The sequence below is a fragment of the Mobula birostris genome, chromosome 20, assembly GCF_030028105.1.
Source record: "Mobula birostris isolate sMobBir1 chromosome 20, sMobBir1.hap1, whole genome shotgun sequence".
NCBI lineage: Eukaryota > Metazoa > Chordata > Chondrichthyes > Myliobatiformes > Myliobatidae > Mobula > Mobula birostris.
The window spans coordinates 3904022-3919820 of record NC_092389.1 but is presented as its reverse complement, the minus strand read 5'-3'; the positions used below and the strand labels follow the sequence as shown (position 1 = coordinate 3919820).

General features: G+C 44.2%; 1 protein-coding gene across 1 annotated transcript in view; it reads left to right on the top strand.

Annotated features, from left to right (window-relative positions):
- Positions 1 to 15799, top strand: part of dscaml1 (Down syndrome cell adhesion molecule like 1) — a 781005-nt gene that overhangs the window by 566623 nt on the left and 198583 nt on the right. Inside the window, exon 17 of the mRNA XM_072283885.1 lies at positions 8247 to 8487. Coding sequence (XP_072139986.1) covers positions 8247 to 8487 — 241 coding nt within the window. The remainder of the gene's footprint in view (positions 1 to 8246; positions 8488 to 15799) is intronic.

Sequence of the window (15799 nt, the reverse complement as noted above, 5' to 3'; positions counted from 1 at the left end):
CAAATTGATTTTGTTCCCTTTCAGTTTCCTGCACCTTCCAGCTAGGGTATGATCCATTCCCACTGCACTTCTCTCATCTCTTTCAGAACGTTCCAGTTTGGTTTACACAACTGAAGAAGCTTTGAAGTGAAGTTGTTGTAATGCAGGGAGAGTGGCAGCCTATTTGTACACAATAGGATTCCAATAGGAATAGACTATTCCCAGCCTAACCTAACCTTTGACAGCTTTATCACACAGTTTCAAGAACGCTCTCAATAATGTTATTCTTGGAGTCATCTTAAGATGTTTTGTATTGTTAAAGGCCACAACATTTAGATTATAATTTTAAAACACTGGAAATCTGAAATAAAAACAAAACCATTGCAAGCACTCAGCAAGTCAGATAGCACCTGTGGAGACAGAAGAACAGAGTTAACGTTTCATTTCCAGGATCCATTCTCAGAGATCACTGATGAAGGGCCTCTGACCTAAAACATTAACTATATCTCCCTTTCCAAATTTATATTTAATATTAAATAAAGATTGGCTTTATTTGTCACTTGTACATTGAAACATTGAAATATATAGTGAAATGCTTTGTTTGCTTCACGACCAGCACAGTCTGAGGATATGCTGAGGGCAGCTCACAAATGTCACTATGTTTCTAGTGCCAATAATATGCCAACAATTTACTTGTAGTAACTCAAACATTTTTTTTAGAATGTGGGAAGAAACCGGTACACCCAGAGGAAGCCCATTTTGTCATGGAGAGAATGTACAAACTCCTTTACAAACAGCGTCAGGCATTGAACCCGATCAGTGATCACTGGAGCTGTAAGGCGTTACGCAAATTGCTATGCTACCGTGCTGCCCTTTTTTAACTGCTGTATTGCTGAGTATCGCTGAGAAGAAGTGATTGAGGCATGTGGTATTGGAGCAGGATGGCCATGATAAAACAGTATCTGTTACCAGTAAAGAAAAACAAGCTGCTGGAGGAACTCAATAGGTCAGGCAGCACCTGTGGAGGGAAATAGATAGTCAGCGTTTTGGGTTGGGACCTTTCATCTGGTTCCTCCAGATGTGAATTTGTTGCTCCAGATTCCAGCATCTGCAGTTTATTGCACCTCCAGTATCTATCACTAGATAGGCCACAACAAGAGAACTTTGTGAAGTTGTGATTCACAAAGATGGGCTCAAAACCAGAACTTCCTTGACTTAAGTGAGTCAGGTCCAAGGTCACACATGGGATATTTTAACACTGGGGAGTGAGAGAAAGAAGAAAAAAACATCAAGCAGCTGAAGAAAGAAGCAGCAATGAAGGAGCAAATGGAGGTTCAAAGAAGGAATGAACCAATAAAAAGCAACGCTTACAACTCTGTATAATTAACGCAAAGCATGTTTAAGTAAGGTTTTGATTATATGAGTAGAAAAAAAATCAATAGGGAAATGGTGAACAGTATCTATTTGAGATTGCCTGCTGGATAATATGCACCAGTTAATTTAAAGTAGAACTAAAATAAATACAGTTAATGGGATTTCAATAGACACAGGGAGCATAGAACTTCCTTATTAGGCTATGGATCTTCCAAGAAACATCTTAACTTGGGAAATGTGTACATATACTATATTCTGATGGACTATCCGAGGCCGTGAGGAGGTTTTCTATCTGATTTAATTTGATAGGGAAAAAGAAAACACTCTGTTCAACTTATTTCAGAAACTATTCAAATGAGTGTCACACAGATCCCTCTTGACCCCAGCTGTGGCACTGCCATGACCCAGGAAGGTAAGGTGGCAAGCAACGGTAACAACACTGTGACACCTTTACATAGCAGATTTCTATTATGAACAGGGACAAAGGAATTTATATCCAAAACTGTTGCCTGTAGGTGTAGGCTTTTCAATACCCTGAAGCAAAATATTATTATCAATTAGATTGACTTCTGAATTTGTTACATATAACAAAAGTCCCTCTTGGTTCTTGGTTTTCACAAATTTTCCGTGTGGCTTTTTGAACAAGATCTTGATAAGCATAATATTTTGTTTGTCTCTTCCACACGTGCGCGCGCGCTCACGCACATTCACACTCACACACACGCATACTCACACACAGACACGCGCACAGCAGAGAAATACAGAGTATGACGACAGACTCAGAAAAAATGACATTTTAAGAAAAGTGCTGTCTTTGTACACAAGTCATCAAAAGCTCACTTCAAAGTTCAGCAAATAATAATCAGGAAGGCAAAAGATAAGTTTGCTTTGTCACAAAAACAAGGACAGCACAGTAGTGGAGCTAGTTGACACGCAGACCCGGGTTCAGTCCCAACCTCAGGCTCTATCGGTGTGGAGTTTCAAAATTTTCTTTGGCTGGGTGGGTTTCCTCTGTGTTCTCTGGTTTCTTCCATATCCCAAAGATATGCAGGTTGGTTATTTTGTTGGCCACTCTAAATCCCATTAGTGTGCATTTGAGTAGTAGAATCTGGGGACAACTGATCAACATGTGGGAAGAATAAAATGGAATTACTATGTACGGTTCCTGTAACTGTGTGTGTGATGGTCAGTGCGGACTCAATGTCAAAGGGCCTGTTCCCATGCTCTATCACTCTGTGACTCTTAAGATTTGGGTATAGAGTAAAAATATCTTACTACAATTAGTTACGGTCCTGGTGAATTCAGTCATTTTCAATTTTGGTCTCTGTACCTAACAAAGGATATATTTGTAACAGAGAGAGTACAGAAAGATTCTCCAGACTGGTTCCTGGGACATTGAATTTGTCATAGGAGGTGAGAGTGAGCAGGTGACAGCTCTATTCTCCAAACTCCAAGGAAGATAAGATATGACCTTATATAAATGTATAAAATCACCAGAGGGATGGACAGAGGGAGTGCAGCGAAGATGTTTCCTCTTTCTCTGGAGTTGGACACTGAAGGTCACAGATTGAAATTAAGGGTAGGTCATTTTAAACTGAAACAAAGAAAATCCCTTCACTCAGAGGGAGGTAAATCACTAGATTCTCTTTTCCTGGAGACTCAGACATTGATTGAATTCAAACAATTCAATGGAACCCCAAAACTATTGATGAAGGTACAGCAGTGGATGTAATGTATATGGATTTCAGTAAGACATTTGATAAGGTTCCCCATGCAAGGCTCCTTCAAAAAGTAAGGAAGCATTGTTGTTAAGAAGGTGTATGGTGTGTTGGCATTCATCAACCATGGGACTGAGTTCAAGAGCCGTGAGGTAATGTTACAGCTATATAAGACCTTGGTCAGACCCCACTTGGAGAACTGCTTTCAGTTCTGGTCACCTCACTACAGGAAGGATGTGGACACTATAGAGAGAGTGCCGAGGAGATTTAAAAGGATGTTGCCTGGATTGGAGGGCGTAAATTATGAGAATCAGTTGAGCGAACTTGGCCTTTTCTCCTTGGGGTGACGAAGGATGAGAGGTGACCTGATCGTGGTGTATAAGATGATGAGGGGCATTGATCATGTGGCCAGTCAGAGGGTTTTTTTCCAGGGCTGAAATGGCTAACACGAGGGGGCATAGTTTTAAGGTGCTTGGAAATAGGTACCAAGGGGTTGTCAGGTGTAAGTTTTTCCACACAGAGAGTGGTGGGTGTGTGGAATGGGCTGCTGGCGGTGATGGTGGAAGCTGATACAATAGGGTCTTTTAAGAGCCTCTTAAATAGGTACATGGAGCTTAGGAAAATAGAGGGCTATGCACTAGGGAAATACTAGGCAGTTTCTGGAGTAGGTTGCTTGTTTGGCACAACATTGTGGGCCCAAGGGCCTGTAATGTGCAACATATTTCTATGTTCTATAACCCCATTGTAACCCAGGGAGGACCTGTATTCTCCCCACATTCTCATCAACTCCTCCCAATTCTAACTCTCACCTACACAGCCACCTCACCTACCAACCCGCACTTCTTTGGTATGTAGAAGTTCATGTTTATTGTCATTCAGCCGTACACATGTATACAGCTCAACGAAACAATGTTCCTCCGGGACCAAGTGCAAAGGAGGAGACTGGAGACCACAGGGAGAATGTGTAAACTCTACACAGACAGATGGAATGTGGGTTTTTGGATCTGTCAGGTCTATTTGCTGCCCCACCACATTAGCCAGCGGCCAGCACCTCAGGGAGGGTCAGCAACCTCGGGGCAGGAGGCTTAGATTTGGGAAGAGCCTATTCCCAGTAATTGGAACTGGAATTAATTTATTATTGGCATACTTACCAAGGTACAGTGAAAAGCTCATCTTGCACACATCCTTCGTGAAACAATCTGATGAACAAGCCATTGGGAAGTTCCAGTTGTCAACATCTGCCATCACTGACATAGGTCACAGAGCATAAATAGTCCAGCACAAAAACAGGTCCTTCGGCCCACCATATCTGTGCTGAGCAAGTCTGCTGCCAAATTATACTAACCCCTCTGCCTTTACATGATCCCTATCCTTCCATTTCCTGCCTGATCTTGTGCCTGTATAAATAACTCTTTCATATCTGCTTCCTTCACTTCCACTAGCAGCATGTTCTGGATACCTATCAATCTCTGTGTAAATAAAATATGCCAGATAAATCACCTTGAAACGTATCCCCTCTCACCTTAAAGCTACTGTATGCCCTCTGGCACTTGACATCTAGAGACATAGAATATTATAGCACAGACACAGTCCCTTCAGCCCAACTGATCCATGTTGACAAAGATTCCCATCTAAGCTTGGCCCATTTGCCCACAATTGGCCCATATCCCTCAAAACCAGGGTTCCTAACCTATTTTATGTCATGGATCAATACTATTAAGCAAGGGGTTCATCAGCCTCAGGTTGGGAACCTTTGCTCCATACCCTTCCTATCTATGTATCTATCCAAATACCTTCTATATGTTGTGATTGTACCCGCCTAAACCTGCTGACAGCTCATTCCAAATATGCAGCACCCTGTGAGTGGAAAAAAATTGTCCCTCAGGTTCCAATTAAACCTCTTCCCTTTCACCCTTAACCTATGTCCTCTAATCGGTTGATTGCCCAACCCTTGGAAGAAAGACTGTGCATGCTCACTCCATCCATACCCCTCAATATTTTATACATACCTCTGTACTTTCTACCCTGAAAAGAAGACTCCAACAATCGACCCTCTTGTTATTTATGCCTCCCACCTCTGAGATGAGTGTCTTCCTGCCAGCTCACCCTCATTCCCACTCTGGAGATCTCTCGGCAACTGGATCATTCTAGGCAGTGATGGTGGAGCCACACCACATTTCTGAAGAAAGCTCAGAGGAAGTTCACAAGGATGATTCTGGGAATGAAGGGTTAACATGTGAAAAGCATTTGGCAGCTTTGGGCCAATTTAGAAGAATGTGAGGGATCTCATTGAAACCTACCGAAAGTTGAAAGGACTAGATAGGTGGATGTGGAAAGGATGTATCCTATGGTGAGGGCATCCAGAACTAGAGGGCACAGTCTCAAAATTGAGGGGCGATCTTTTAGAACAGAGATAAGGAGGAATTATTTTTAGCCAGAGGGTAATAAATCTCTGCTGCAAACTGCGGTGGAGGCCAAATCCATGTGTATATTTAAGGCGGAAGTTGATAGTTTCCTGATCGGTCAGGGCATCAAAGGATATGACAAGAAGGCAGGTGTATGGGGTTGAGTGGGATCCAGAATCAGCCATGATGGAATGGTGGAGCAGACTCGATGGGCTGAATGGCCTAATTCTGCTCCTATGTCTTATGGTCTTCTTAGTTTGCCAAGGCACCAGAGAACTCAACGGGACTTGACTCACGAAGGGAAGGTCTTACTTGATGTCAGTGTCTCCTGAGGCACCAGGATTTGCCAACAATGCTGGCCTCCCATGAGCACAGCCACTTGTCAGCTGCCAGAAACCCTCTGATTAGCAACTCGCATCATTTCTTGCACGGGGAGGGTTTCCGCTCTCTGAATGCCCAGCTGGCCCTGGATGCTGAGAAGAATTTAATAGTGATGAGCACCAAGTATTCCATCGTGATTCCTTTATCCTGATGTTTTCAGCAATTGGAGGGACAAGGGCTGGCCTCTAATTCCATTGGTTCCTGCACAATTTCCAACTACAATGACCCAGTGAGGATGCTGTGAGGGCCTCAGGGGAGCAGTGCTCCCTCCTGCTTGCTCTCAGTTGGCTGAGTGGCTAAGCGGCCTGTTGTAGTGGCTACATGCTACAGAACAACATAGACAGCATCTGCTGAGAGAGTGGAGAGCCAGAATATGAAACCGGCGCTGAGACCAGCCAGGAACATCAATTTGCAAGGTCATCAGCCGAGCAGATGAAAGAAGCTTGGATGGGCATCTTGGGCCGAAGATTCAACTCTAAGGCATTATCTAAGCAGGCAATAAGAGACCCCTTGTAAAGAGGTGTTTCATATAAGCAGCCTATACAGCCATAGACCTCCATGTAAACCCTCCCCCCCACCCATCCACAATCACCATAATGCTCTAATGATCAATCCAGAGAACACAGATAAATCATAATGTTTCTGGTTAACTGACCCCCAGATGTCTGATCCCTTCATACTTTAGCCAGAGTGGAATTCATTGTCACAGATGGCTGTGGAAGCCAAGTCATTGAGTGTATTTAAAGCTAATGTATCTAATCTTATTTTCTCTCTAATTGTCCTTGAGTAGGAGCTATTGAGCATTCTCAAGCCACTACACTGAATGAAATCCCACAATGCTGTTGGCGAGGGACTTCCCAGAATCTTGACCTACAGTCTACTCCCCAAGAGACGTCTCTGAAGATAAAACATAAACACAAAAGAACTTAGGACATAGAAGTCTATCTAGGCCGTTCAGCTCCTTGTGCCTGCTCGCATTCAAAGTCAAGTTTATTGTCATATGTGCAAGTGCAATGAAAAGCATATTTCCAGCAGCATCACAGGGGACATAGCATCCAATAAGCCATATTCACAAAAAAAATCAAATTAAACATGAATTATAACATTTTTAAAGAAAAAATTAAAAATAAACAAAGCTCATTTTAGTGGAAAATAATCAAAGTGGTCACAGTGTTGCTAAACTGTAGTGATTAGGTTTTTGCCAGTCGGTTCGAGAACCGAATGGTTGAAGAGAAGTAGCTGCTCTTGAACATAGTCATGTGAAAATCCAGGCTTGTGTACCTTTTGCCCCATAAGATCAATAAAACCTTGTTGAATAACATCAATAAGATTCCATAAGGTCATAGCTGATCTTTACCCCAGCAGGACTTTCCACAACTAACCTCAAATTTCTTGATGCACCAAATAGCTAAAAATCATTGATCTGAATGTAATCAGCGACCACTTGGAGTCACTTGGGGGAGGGCAAGTTTTTTCTGGTCTAGGAGTCTGGGAGCAGCCTGTGCTGGCTAACCACAAAATCAACCCCCACTGTTCAGGACAGGCCCTCTTTTTGCTATTATCATTGGGCAGAAGGCACAGAAGCCTTAGGACCCACACACCAAGTTCAGGAACAGTTATTAGCCTTCAACCATCCAGTTCTTGAACCACCATTGATAACTTCACTCACTACTGCACAACTGGTTCTACAATACAATATAGAACATTACAGCACAGTTCAGGCCCTTTGGACCTGCGATATTGTGCCAACCTTAAAACCTACTCTAAGATCAACCTAACCCTTCCCTGCTACATAGCCTTACATTTTTCTGTCATCCACATGTCTATCTACAGACTCATTTTCAAGAACTATTTACAATTCATGTTTTCAGTATTTTGGTTTGTTTGCTTATTTTGACTTCTTGTTGATTTCATTGTTCCTAAGTCTTTGCTTACACATCATTTTCATAAATTTTATTGTATTTGTTGATTTTCCTGTAAATGCCTTCAAGAAAATGAATCTCAAGGTAACATGTACATAATTTGATAATAACATTGTCCTTCTGCCTACTGCAGCTCAGTGGGCTTCTGAATGACTATATTTTCCTCCAATTCCCACAGTATGATTTGTGAAGAGCTGAGATACTAAGAGTGGTTGAGGCAAGTACGAAAAAAAAACATTTAGAAGCCACTTGGATAGACACATAGAGAGTAAAATATTAGATGTAAATGGGCCAAACATGGACAAATGGGACAACTTAGATGGACATTTTGGTTGGGCTGAAGGGCCTGTTTCTGTGTCATATTGCTCTGTGGTTCTATAATATTACTTTGAACTTTGAACTTTGAAACAGAAATTGAGATCTGGGACAGCACTGAATAACCAAGAGCTTTGTGTTTCAATCTTCAGGCACCCAGGAAGGAACTCCAGAATGGGGTGATCCGGGGCTACCAGATCGGCTACCGGGAAAATGGCCCTGGCAGCAATGGGCAGTACAGTATTGTGGAGATGAAGGCAACAGGAGACAGCGAGGTATACACACTGGACAACCTGAAGAAGTTTGCCCAGTATGGCGTTGTCGTGCAGGCATTTAACCGAGCTGGCACCGGACCGAGTTCTTCTGAAATCAATGCTACAACGCTTGAGGATGGTAGGTCAATCCAACATAATGTTCTTTGTCTGAATCAGGATCAGGTTTATTATCACTGACATATAGTTTGTTAGGAAATTTGTTGTTTCACAACAGCAGTATGGTGCAATACAATAAAATTACAATAAGTTACAACAAAAATATAAAATAATACATATGTAATGCAAAAAGAGAGCAAAACAGTGAGGCTATGTTCATGGGTCCATGGATCATTCAGAAATCTGACAAATGCAACCAGTTAGACTGCTCTACACAGTATATCTGTTGAGATTTGCTGGATTGTTTGGTGACATACCAAATCTCCTCAAACTCCTTATGAAATATAGCTACTGATGTGCCCTGTTCATAATTGCATCAATATCTTGGGCCCAGGATAGATTTTCAGAGATGTTGACATCAAGGAACTTAAAATTAATGTGGATAAATGTGAGGTTATCCACTTTGGTGGCAAAAACAGGAAGACAGATTATTATCTGAATGGTGGCCGATTAGGAAAAGGGGAGGTGCAACGAGACCTGGGTGTCACTATACACCAGTCATTGAAAGTGGGCATGCAGGTACAGCAGGCGGTGAAAAAGGCGAATGGTATGCTGGCATTCATAGCAAGAGGATTCGAGTACAGGAGCAGGGAGGTACTACTGCAGTTGTACAAAGCCTTGGTGAGACCACACCTAGAGTATTGTGTGCAGTTTTGGTGCCCTAATCTGAGGAAAGACATCCTTGCCATAGAGGGAGTACAAAGAAGGTTCACCAGACTGATTCCTGGGATGGTAGGACTTTCATATGATGAAGGACTGGATCGACTAGGCTTATACTCGCTGGAATTTAGAAGATTGAGGGGGGATCTTATTGAAACGTATAAAATTCTAAAGGGATTGGACAGGCTAGATGCAGGAAGATTGTTCCCGATGTTGGGGAAGTCCAGAACGAGGGGTCACAGTTTAAGGATAAAGGGGAAGCCTTTTAGGACCGAGATGAGGAAAAACTTCTTCACATATAGTCATAGTCAGAGTCATAGTCATTCTTTATTGATCCCGAGGGAAATTACTTTTTGTTACAGTTGCACCATAAATAATTAAATAGTAATATGGAAATTATGCCAGGAAATAAGTCCAGGACCAGCCTATTGGCTCAGGGTGTCTGACCCTCCAAGGGAGGAGTTGTAAAGTTTGATGGCTACAGGCAGGAATGACTTCCTATGACGCTCAGTGTTGCATCTCGGTGGAATGAGTCTCTGGCTGAATGTACTCCTGTGCCCAACCAGTCCATTATGTAGTGGATGGGAGACATTGTCCAAGATGGCATGCAACTTGGACAGCATCCTCTTTTCAGACACCACCGTCAGAGAGTCCAGTTCCATCCCCACAACATCACTGGCCTTACAAATGAGTTTGTTGATTCTGTTGGTGTCTGCTACCCTCAGCCTGCTGCCCCAGCACACAACAGCAAACATGATAGCACTGGCCACCACAGACTCGTAGAACATCCTCAGCATCGTCCGGCAGATGTTAAAGGACCTCAGTCTCCTCAGGAAATAGAGACGGCTCTGACCCTTCTTGTAGACAGCCTCAGTGTTCTTTGACCAGTCCAGTTTATTGTCAATTCATATCCCCAGGTATTTGTAATCCTCCACCATGTCCACACTGACCCCCTGGATGGAAACGGGTCACTGGTACCTTAGCTCTCCTCAGGTCTACCACCAGCTCCTTAGTCTTTTCACCACCTTAGAGAGTGGTGAATCTGTGGGATTCTCTGCCACAGGAAACAGTTGAGGCCAGTTCATTGGCTATATTTAAGAGGGAGTTAGATAAGGCCCTTCTGGCTAAAGGGATCAGGGGGTATGGAGAGAAGGCTGGTGCAGGGTTCTGAGTTGGATGATCAGCCATGATCATACTGAATGGCAGTGCAGGCTCGAAGGGCCGAATGGCCTACTCCTGCACCTATTTTCTATGTTTCTAAACAGCTCACCATTTCCACTGCTGATCCCTTGATGAGGACTGGTGTGTGTTCCCTCAATTTCCCCTTCCTGAAATCCACAATCAATTCCTTGGCCTCACTGATGTTGAGTGCGAGGTTGTTGTTGTGACACGACTCAATCAACTGATCTATCTCACTCCCATATGCCTCCTCATCACCATCTGAGATTTTGCCAACAACAGTTGTGTCATTCGTGAATATATAGTTTGTCTGGTTGCTGATACTCATACTTTCCAAGCTCATTGAGAGGTGCCAAACACTGGTGACACAGTGGTACAGTGAGGAAAGTCACTGCCTCACAGCACCAGAGAAGCAGGCTTCAAATCCGGACTCAAGTGCTCTCTCTTTAGAGTTTGCACATTCTCTCTGTGACTGAGTTTCTCCTGGGTGCTCTGGTTTCACAGATTTGTGAAGCCATCCTTGTCCTATCAAGTTTGTACCAACCATCAAGCACCCCTTCATGCTAATTCTACCCCAACATATGTTAATCTCTCCACATTCCCCTCCCTTCCATATCCTGCATATCATCAATGGGGGATTTTACAGTGACCAATTAACCTACCAATCCACACCTGGATGAAACCTGTGCAATACAGGAGAATGTGCAAACATCACTTAGACAGCACCCAAGGTCAGGATTGAACTCAGGCTGGAGCACTGAGGTTCCAGCCTAATACTCTCCCATGTCCCAAAGACGTGCAGATTGGGAAATTATTGTAAACAGCCCCTGGTTTGTAAGTGGAGTCTGGGAGGGGTTGATGGGAATGATGGGAGGATGTGTTACAAAGAAAACGAGTGGGAAAGTGAGATTACATGAATAGGAGAGGAAAGGCTCAAAGGCTCATTTAATATTAGAGAATGTATACTGTATACAACCTGAAATTCACAGACATCCATGAAACAAGAAACCCCATAGAATGAGTGATAGAAACATTGAACCCCGAAGCTCCCTCCCTTCCCTTCGCACAAACAGCAGCAAAAGCAATGAACCGCCCTTCACCCCCACTCACGCCAGCAGAAGCAGTGTCCCCTCCCCCCCCCCCCCCCCCCACCATGCAAGGAATAGCAAAAGCCTGCCAAGGAGACCTTATCCAGAGTCCATCAAAACTACAGTCCATAACCCAGCATTTCAGTATCTCAGACAGGCTCTCTCTCTCCAGCAAGGGAGAGAGAGATTGCTCCTGCAACAATGAGAGCAGGAGACTAGCAGCTCGCTGTTCTGATGCTACAATCTTCCACGTCGCCTCTTCAAGCCCCCTGTCTTGAGGACCGACAGGCTCTCAGGAGTGGGAGAGAGAAGAAAGAGAGAGATATCGATATTGAGTACAGGGCTTTATTCTGGCAGCAGCTGACGATTAGCAAACACACGGCCTGCTGTCTCCGTGTTCCAGTCTCGATGTTTCAGTCTCAGACGACACTTCAGTAAGCGAAATTGCCGAGGAACTGGGTCGTCCACAACACCACTTCCCTGACTTTTGAACCTCCCGGCCCCAAGAGTGCATGTCTTCCAAGCTCTTGCTGGAAATGTCGAAGCGTTAGGCCACACAGTCGGTCCAAGCCACCCCCCCCCTCACCCCGCCCACGTGCAAAGAACCATAGTTTAAGCTGTAGATCATGAACTCTGACATAACCTTGAAAATATAGGGAAGACATAAGAGAAGAAGAATAAGCTATTTCATGGATGAACTGGAAGAAGTCGCCTAGGTCTGCAAAAACCCCAGGTTTAGAGGGATTTGGGCTAAATATGGAGAAATAAGATGAGTTCAAGTAGACAACCTAATCAGCATGGACGAAGTGGACCAAAGGGCCTGTTCCCATACTGCAAAACACTCTGGTCTCTGAGGTGGCATAGACTTGCGGGGCCAAACTGGTCTCTCTCCTTCTGTGAGTAGAAGTATGCAAATATTGGATCATCTCTGTCAGATTGACCATTCATTTAGACAGAAAACCATCAAATATAGGAGCAGAATTAGGCCATTCAGCCCATTGAGTCTGCTCTGCCATTCCAACGTGGTTGATTTATTATCCCTCTCAACACCATTCTGCCTTGGGGCATCAACCCCATTGACAGTATTACTAATCAAGAACCTATCAATCCCCACTTTAGTATACTCAATGACTTGACCTCCATAGCCATCTGTGGCAATGAATTCCACAGATTCACCACCCTCTAGATAGAGGAATGTCCTTGTATTTTGATGTTCTCTGGTCCAAGATTCTGCCACTATAGGAGACATCCTCTGCATTTAGTTGTAGGTTTTAAACCTAGGTCTTTAGTTACTCTTTCCTCTATCAGTTAAAGGCTCATGTGCTGAAGGCGGTGGAGGACCTCACCAATGTCTACCTTCATAGAGAAGTGACCTGTGAGACGTGAAAAGTTCTTTGCTGTCAGAGGGAGTACTGTATAGGTTGGAGGCAAGTTGGTAAAGGATCAAGTGGTCCTTGTCCTCTTGTATACACACAGTGGCCACTTAGTTAGGTAAACCTGTATGTCTGCTTATTAATGCAAGAATCTACTCAGCCAATCATGTGATAGCAACTCAATGCATAAAAGTATGCAGATATGGTCAAGAGGTTCAGTTGTTACTCAGACCAAACATCAAAATGGGGAAGAAATGTGATCTAAGTGACTTTGACCATGGAATGATTATTTGAGTATCTCAGAAAATGCTGATCTCCTGGGATTTTCACACACAAGAAGTCTCCAGAGTTTACACAGAACGGTGTGAAAAACAAAAAAAAAAATTCCAGTTAGCAGCAGTTGTGTGGGTGAAAACACCTTGTTAATGAGAGAGGTCAGAGGAGAATGGCCAGGCTGGTTCAAGCTGACAGGAAGGTGACAGTAATTCAAATACCACACATTACAACAGTGGTGTACAGAAGAGCATCTCTGAGCACGCGACATATTGAACCTTGAAGTGGACGGGCTACAGCATCAGAAGACCATAAACATACACTCAGTGACCACTTTATTAGGTACAGGAAGCTCAGATTCGAAGTGCGCATAGTGCATATGTCACCTGCAGCCTGCGGTTTAATAGCTGAGGTTCAGGTAACCTTAATCTTGGCGTGTAGTCACTGTAGGTTCAACAGTTTCCCACTAGTTCTGCAGATTTTATCAATAATATTGAAAGAGTGCAAGGGTATTGCTGGGTCTGGAGGACCTGAGTTAGGGGGAAAGATTGAATAAGTTAGGACTTTATTCCTGGAGCATAAGAGAATAAGAGGAGATTTGATAGAGGTATACAAAATCAGGAGGGGTATTGTGTTGATAGGGTAAGTGCAAGCAGGATTTTTCCACTGAGGTTGAGTGAGACTAGAACTAGAGATCATGGGTTAAGGGTGAAAGGTGAAATGTTAAGGGGAGCATGAGGGGGAATTTCTTCACTCAGAGGATGATGAAAGCTTTCAGTGGAAGTGATGGATGCCGGTTTGATTTCAACATTCAAGAGAAATTTCCATAAGTGCATGGATGGAAGGTGTAGGAAGAGATATGATCAAGGTGCAGATCCTGGGACTGGGCAGAATAACAGTTCAGCATGGACTAGATGGACCAAAAGGACTATTTGTGCACTCTATGACCATTAGCTCCACCTCTGCAGGGTGATTTGCAGAAGGAATTCAAGTAATATCGAAAGGAGTTGTTGGGATAAGGGTACGGCCTTATTGGAGTTGGTCTTCTCTGTGATTGGCTCCATTGTGGATCTGATGGTTGGGATCACGGCCTGTACGTAAAGAGGATATTCGTACTCATTCTGCTGCTGCCCCTCCCACATATTCATTCACTTGCAACTCTTGGGTGGGGGAAGGTAGGTGGGTTGGCAGATTGATTTGAGAATGCCCTTGATTACAGACGTAATGGAATGGAATGACGTAGACAGGACAGCGTGGAGAGTTTAAAAAGGAAGGTTACTTCCAACGACTGTCTTTTGCATCGGGACAAGCAGAGCGGTGTGGGAGCTGAATTCTGAAGGAAGGCAGTTTTTTTAAAAAACTTCTTCGAGTGCAAGAAGGACGAGACTGCGCAGGTGCATGATGTAGACAGGACAGCGCGGAGTGTTTTAAAAGGAGATCACCCTATACAGCGGGCAGCAGTTGGAGCGGGCAATGGAGTGAGTGGCAGCAGTGTAGGGCTTTGGCTTCAATGGGCTTCAGCGGTAAACGGGAAGAGGAGAAAGCGAAGCACCAACTCTCTTTTTTTTCCCCTTGGTGAATCGGCCCGGACAGACAGGAACAGCAGGGCTCACACAGCTAACAGTACAGGCTAACAATTTAAAAAGTTCGTCTGTTTGGCGAGGTAAGTGGGTGAGTAACTTATTTTTCCTGCTTCATTCCTGTAGAATTAGATATCATGCCTGCAGGGTTAGTGCTTTGTTCAGGGTGTCAGATGTGGGAATCCTGGGAGACCTCCAGCCTCCCTGATGGCCACATCTGCGCCAGGTGCACCGAGACCGTGTTAGGGATCTGGAGCTGCAGCTTGATGACCTACTGCTTATTAGGGAAAGTGAAGAGGTGATAGACAGGAGCTACAGGGAGGTAGTCATCCCTAGGCTACAGGGGTCAAAAAACTGGGTGACTGTCAGTAGAGGGAAGGGAAATGCCCAGATAGTGGGGAGCACCCCTGTGGCTGTCCCCCTCAGCAACAAATATCTTGTTCTGGATGCTGTTGGAGGGGATGACCTGACAGGGGACGCCCACGGTGATCGGGTCTCTGGCACTGAGCCTGATGCTGTTGTGCAGGAGGGAAGGAGGGAGAAGAGGAATGTGCTAGTCATAGGGGATTCCATAGTCAGGGGAACAGACAGGAGATTCTGTGAGCCTGACAGAGATACCCGCATGGTGTGTTGCCTCCCAGGTGCCAGGGTACGGGATGTCTTGGACTGGGTCCAGAATATTCTGAAGGGAGAGGGCAAGCAGCCAGTTGTCTTGGTACATGTTGGTACCAATGACATAGGTAGGAGAAGGGAGGAGGTCCTGAAGAGAGATTTCCAGGAGTTAGGAAGGAAGCTGAGAAGCAGGACCAGGGGGGTCGGTAATGGTGAGGAAACAGAGAGTCTGCAGATAGACTTGGATAGATTGGAAGAATAGGCAAAGGAGTGGCAAATGAAATACAATGTTGGAAAGTGTATGGTTATGCACTTTGGCAGAAAAAAATAAACGGGCAGACTATTTTTTAAATGGGGAGAGAAAGTTCTGAGATGCAACGGGACTTGGGAGTCCTTGTGCAGGATACCCTTAAGGTTAACCTCCAGGTTGAGTCAGTGGTGAAGAAGGCAAATGCAATGTTGGCATTCATTTCTAGAGGAATAGAGTATAGGAGCAGGGATGTGATGTT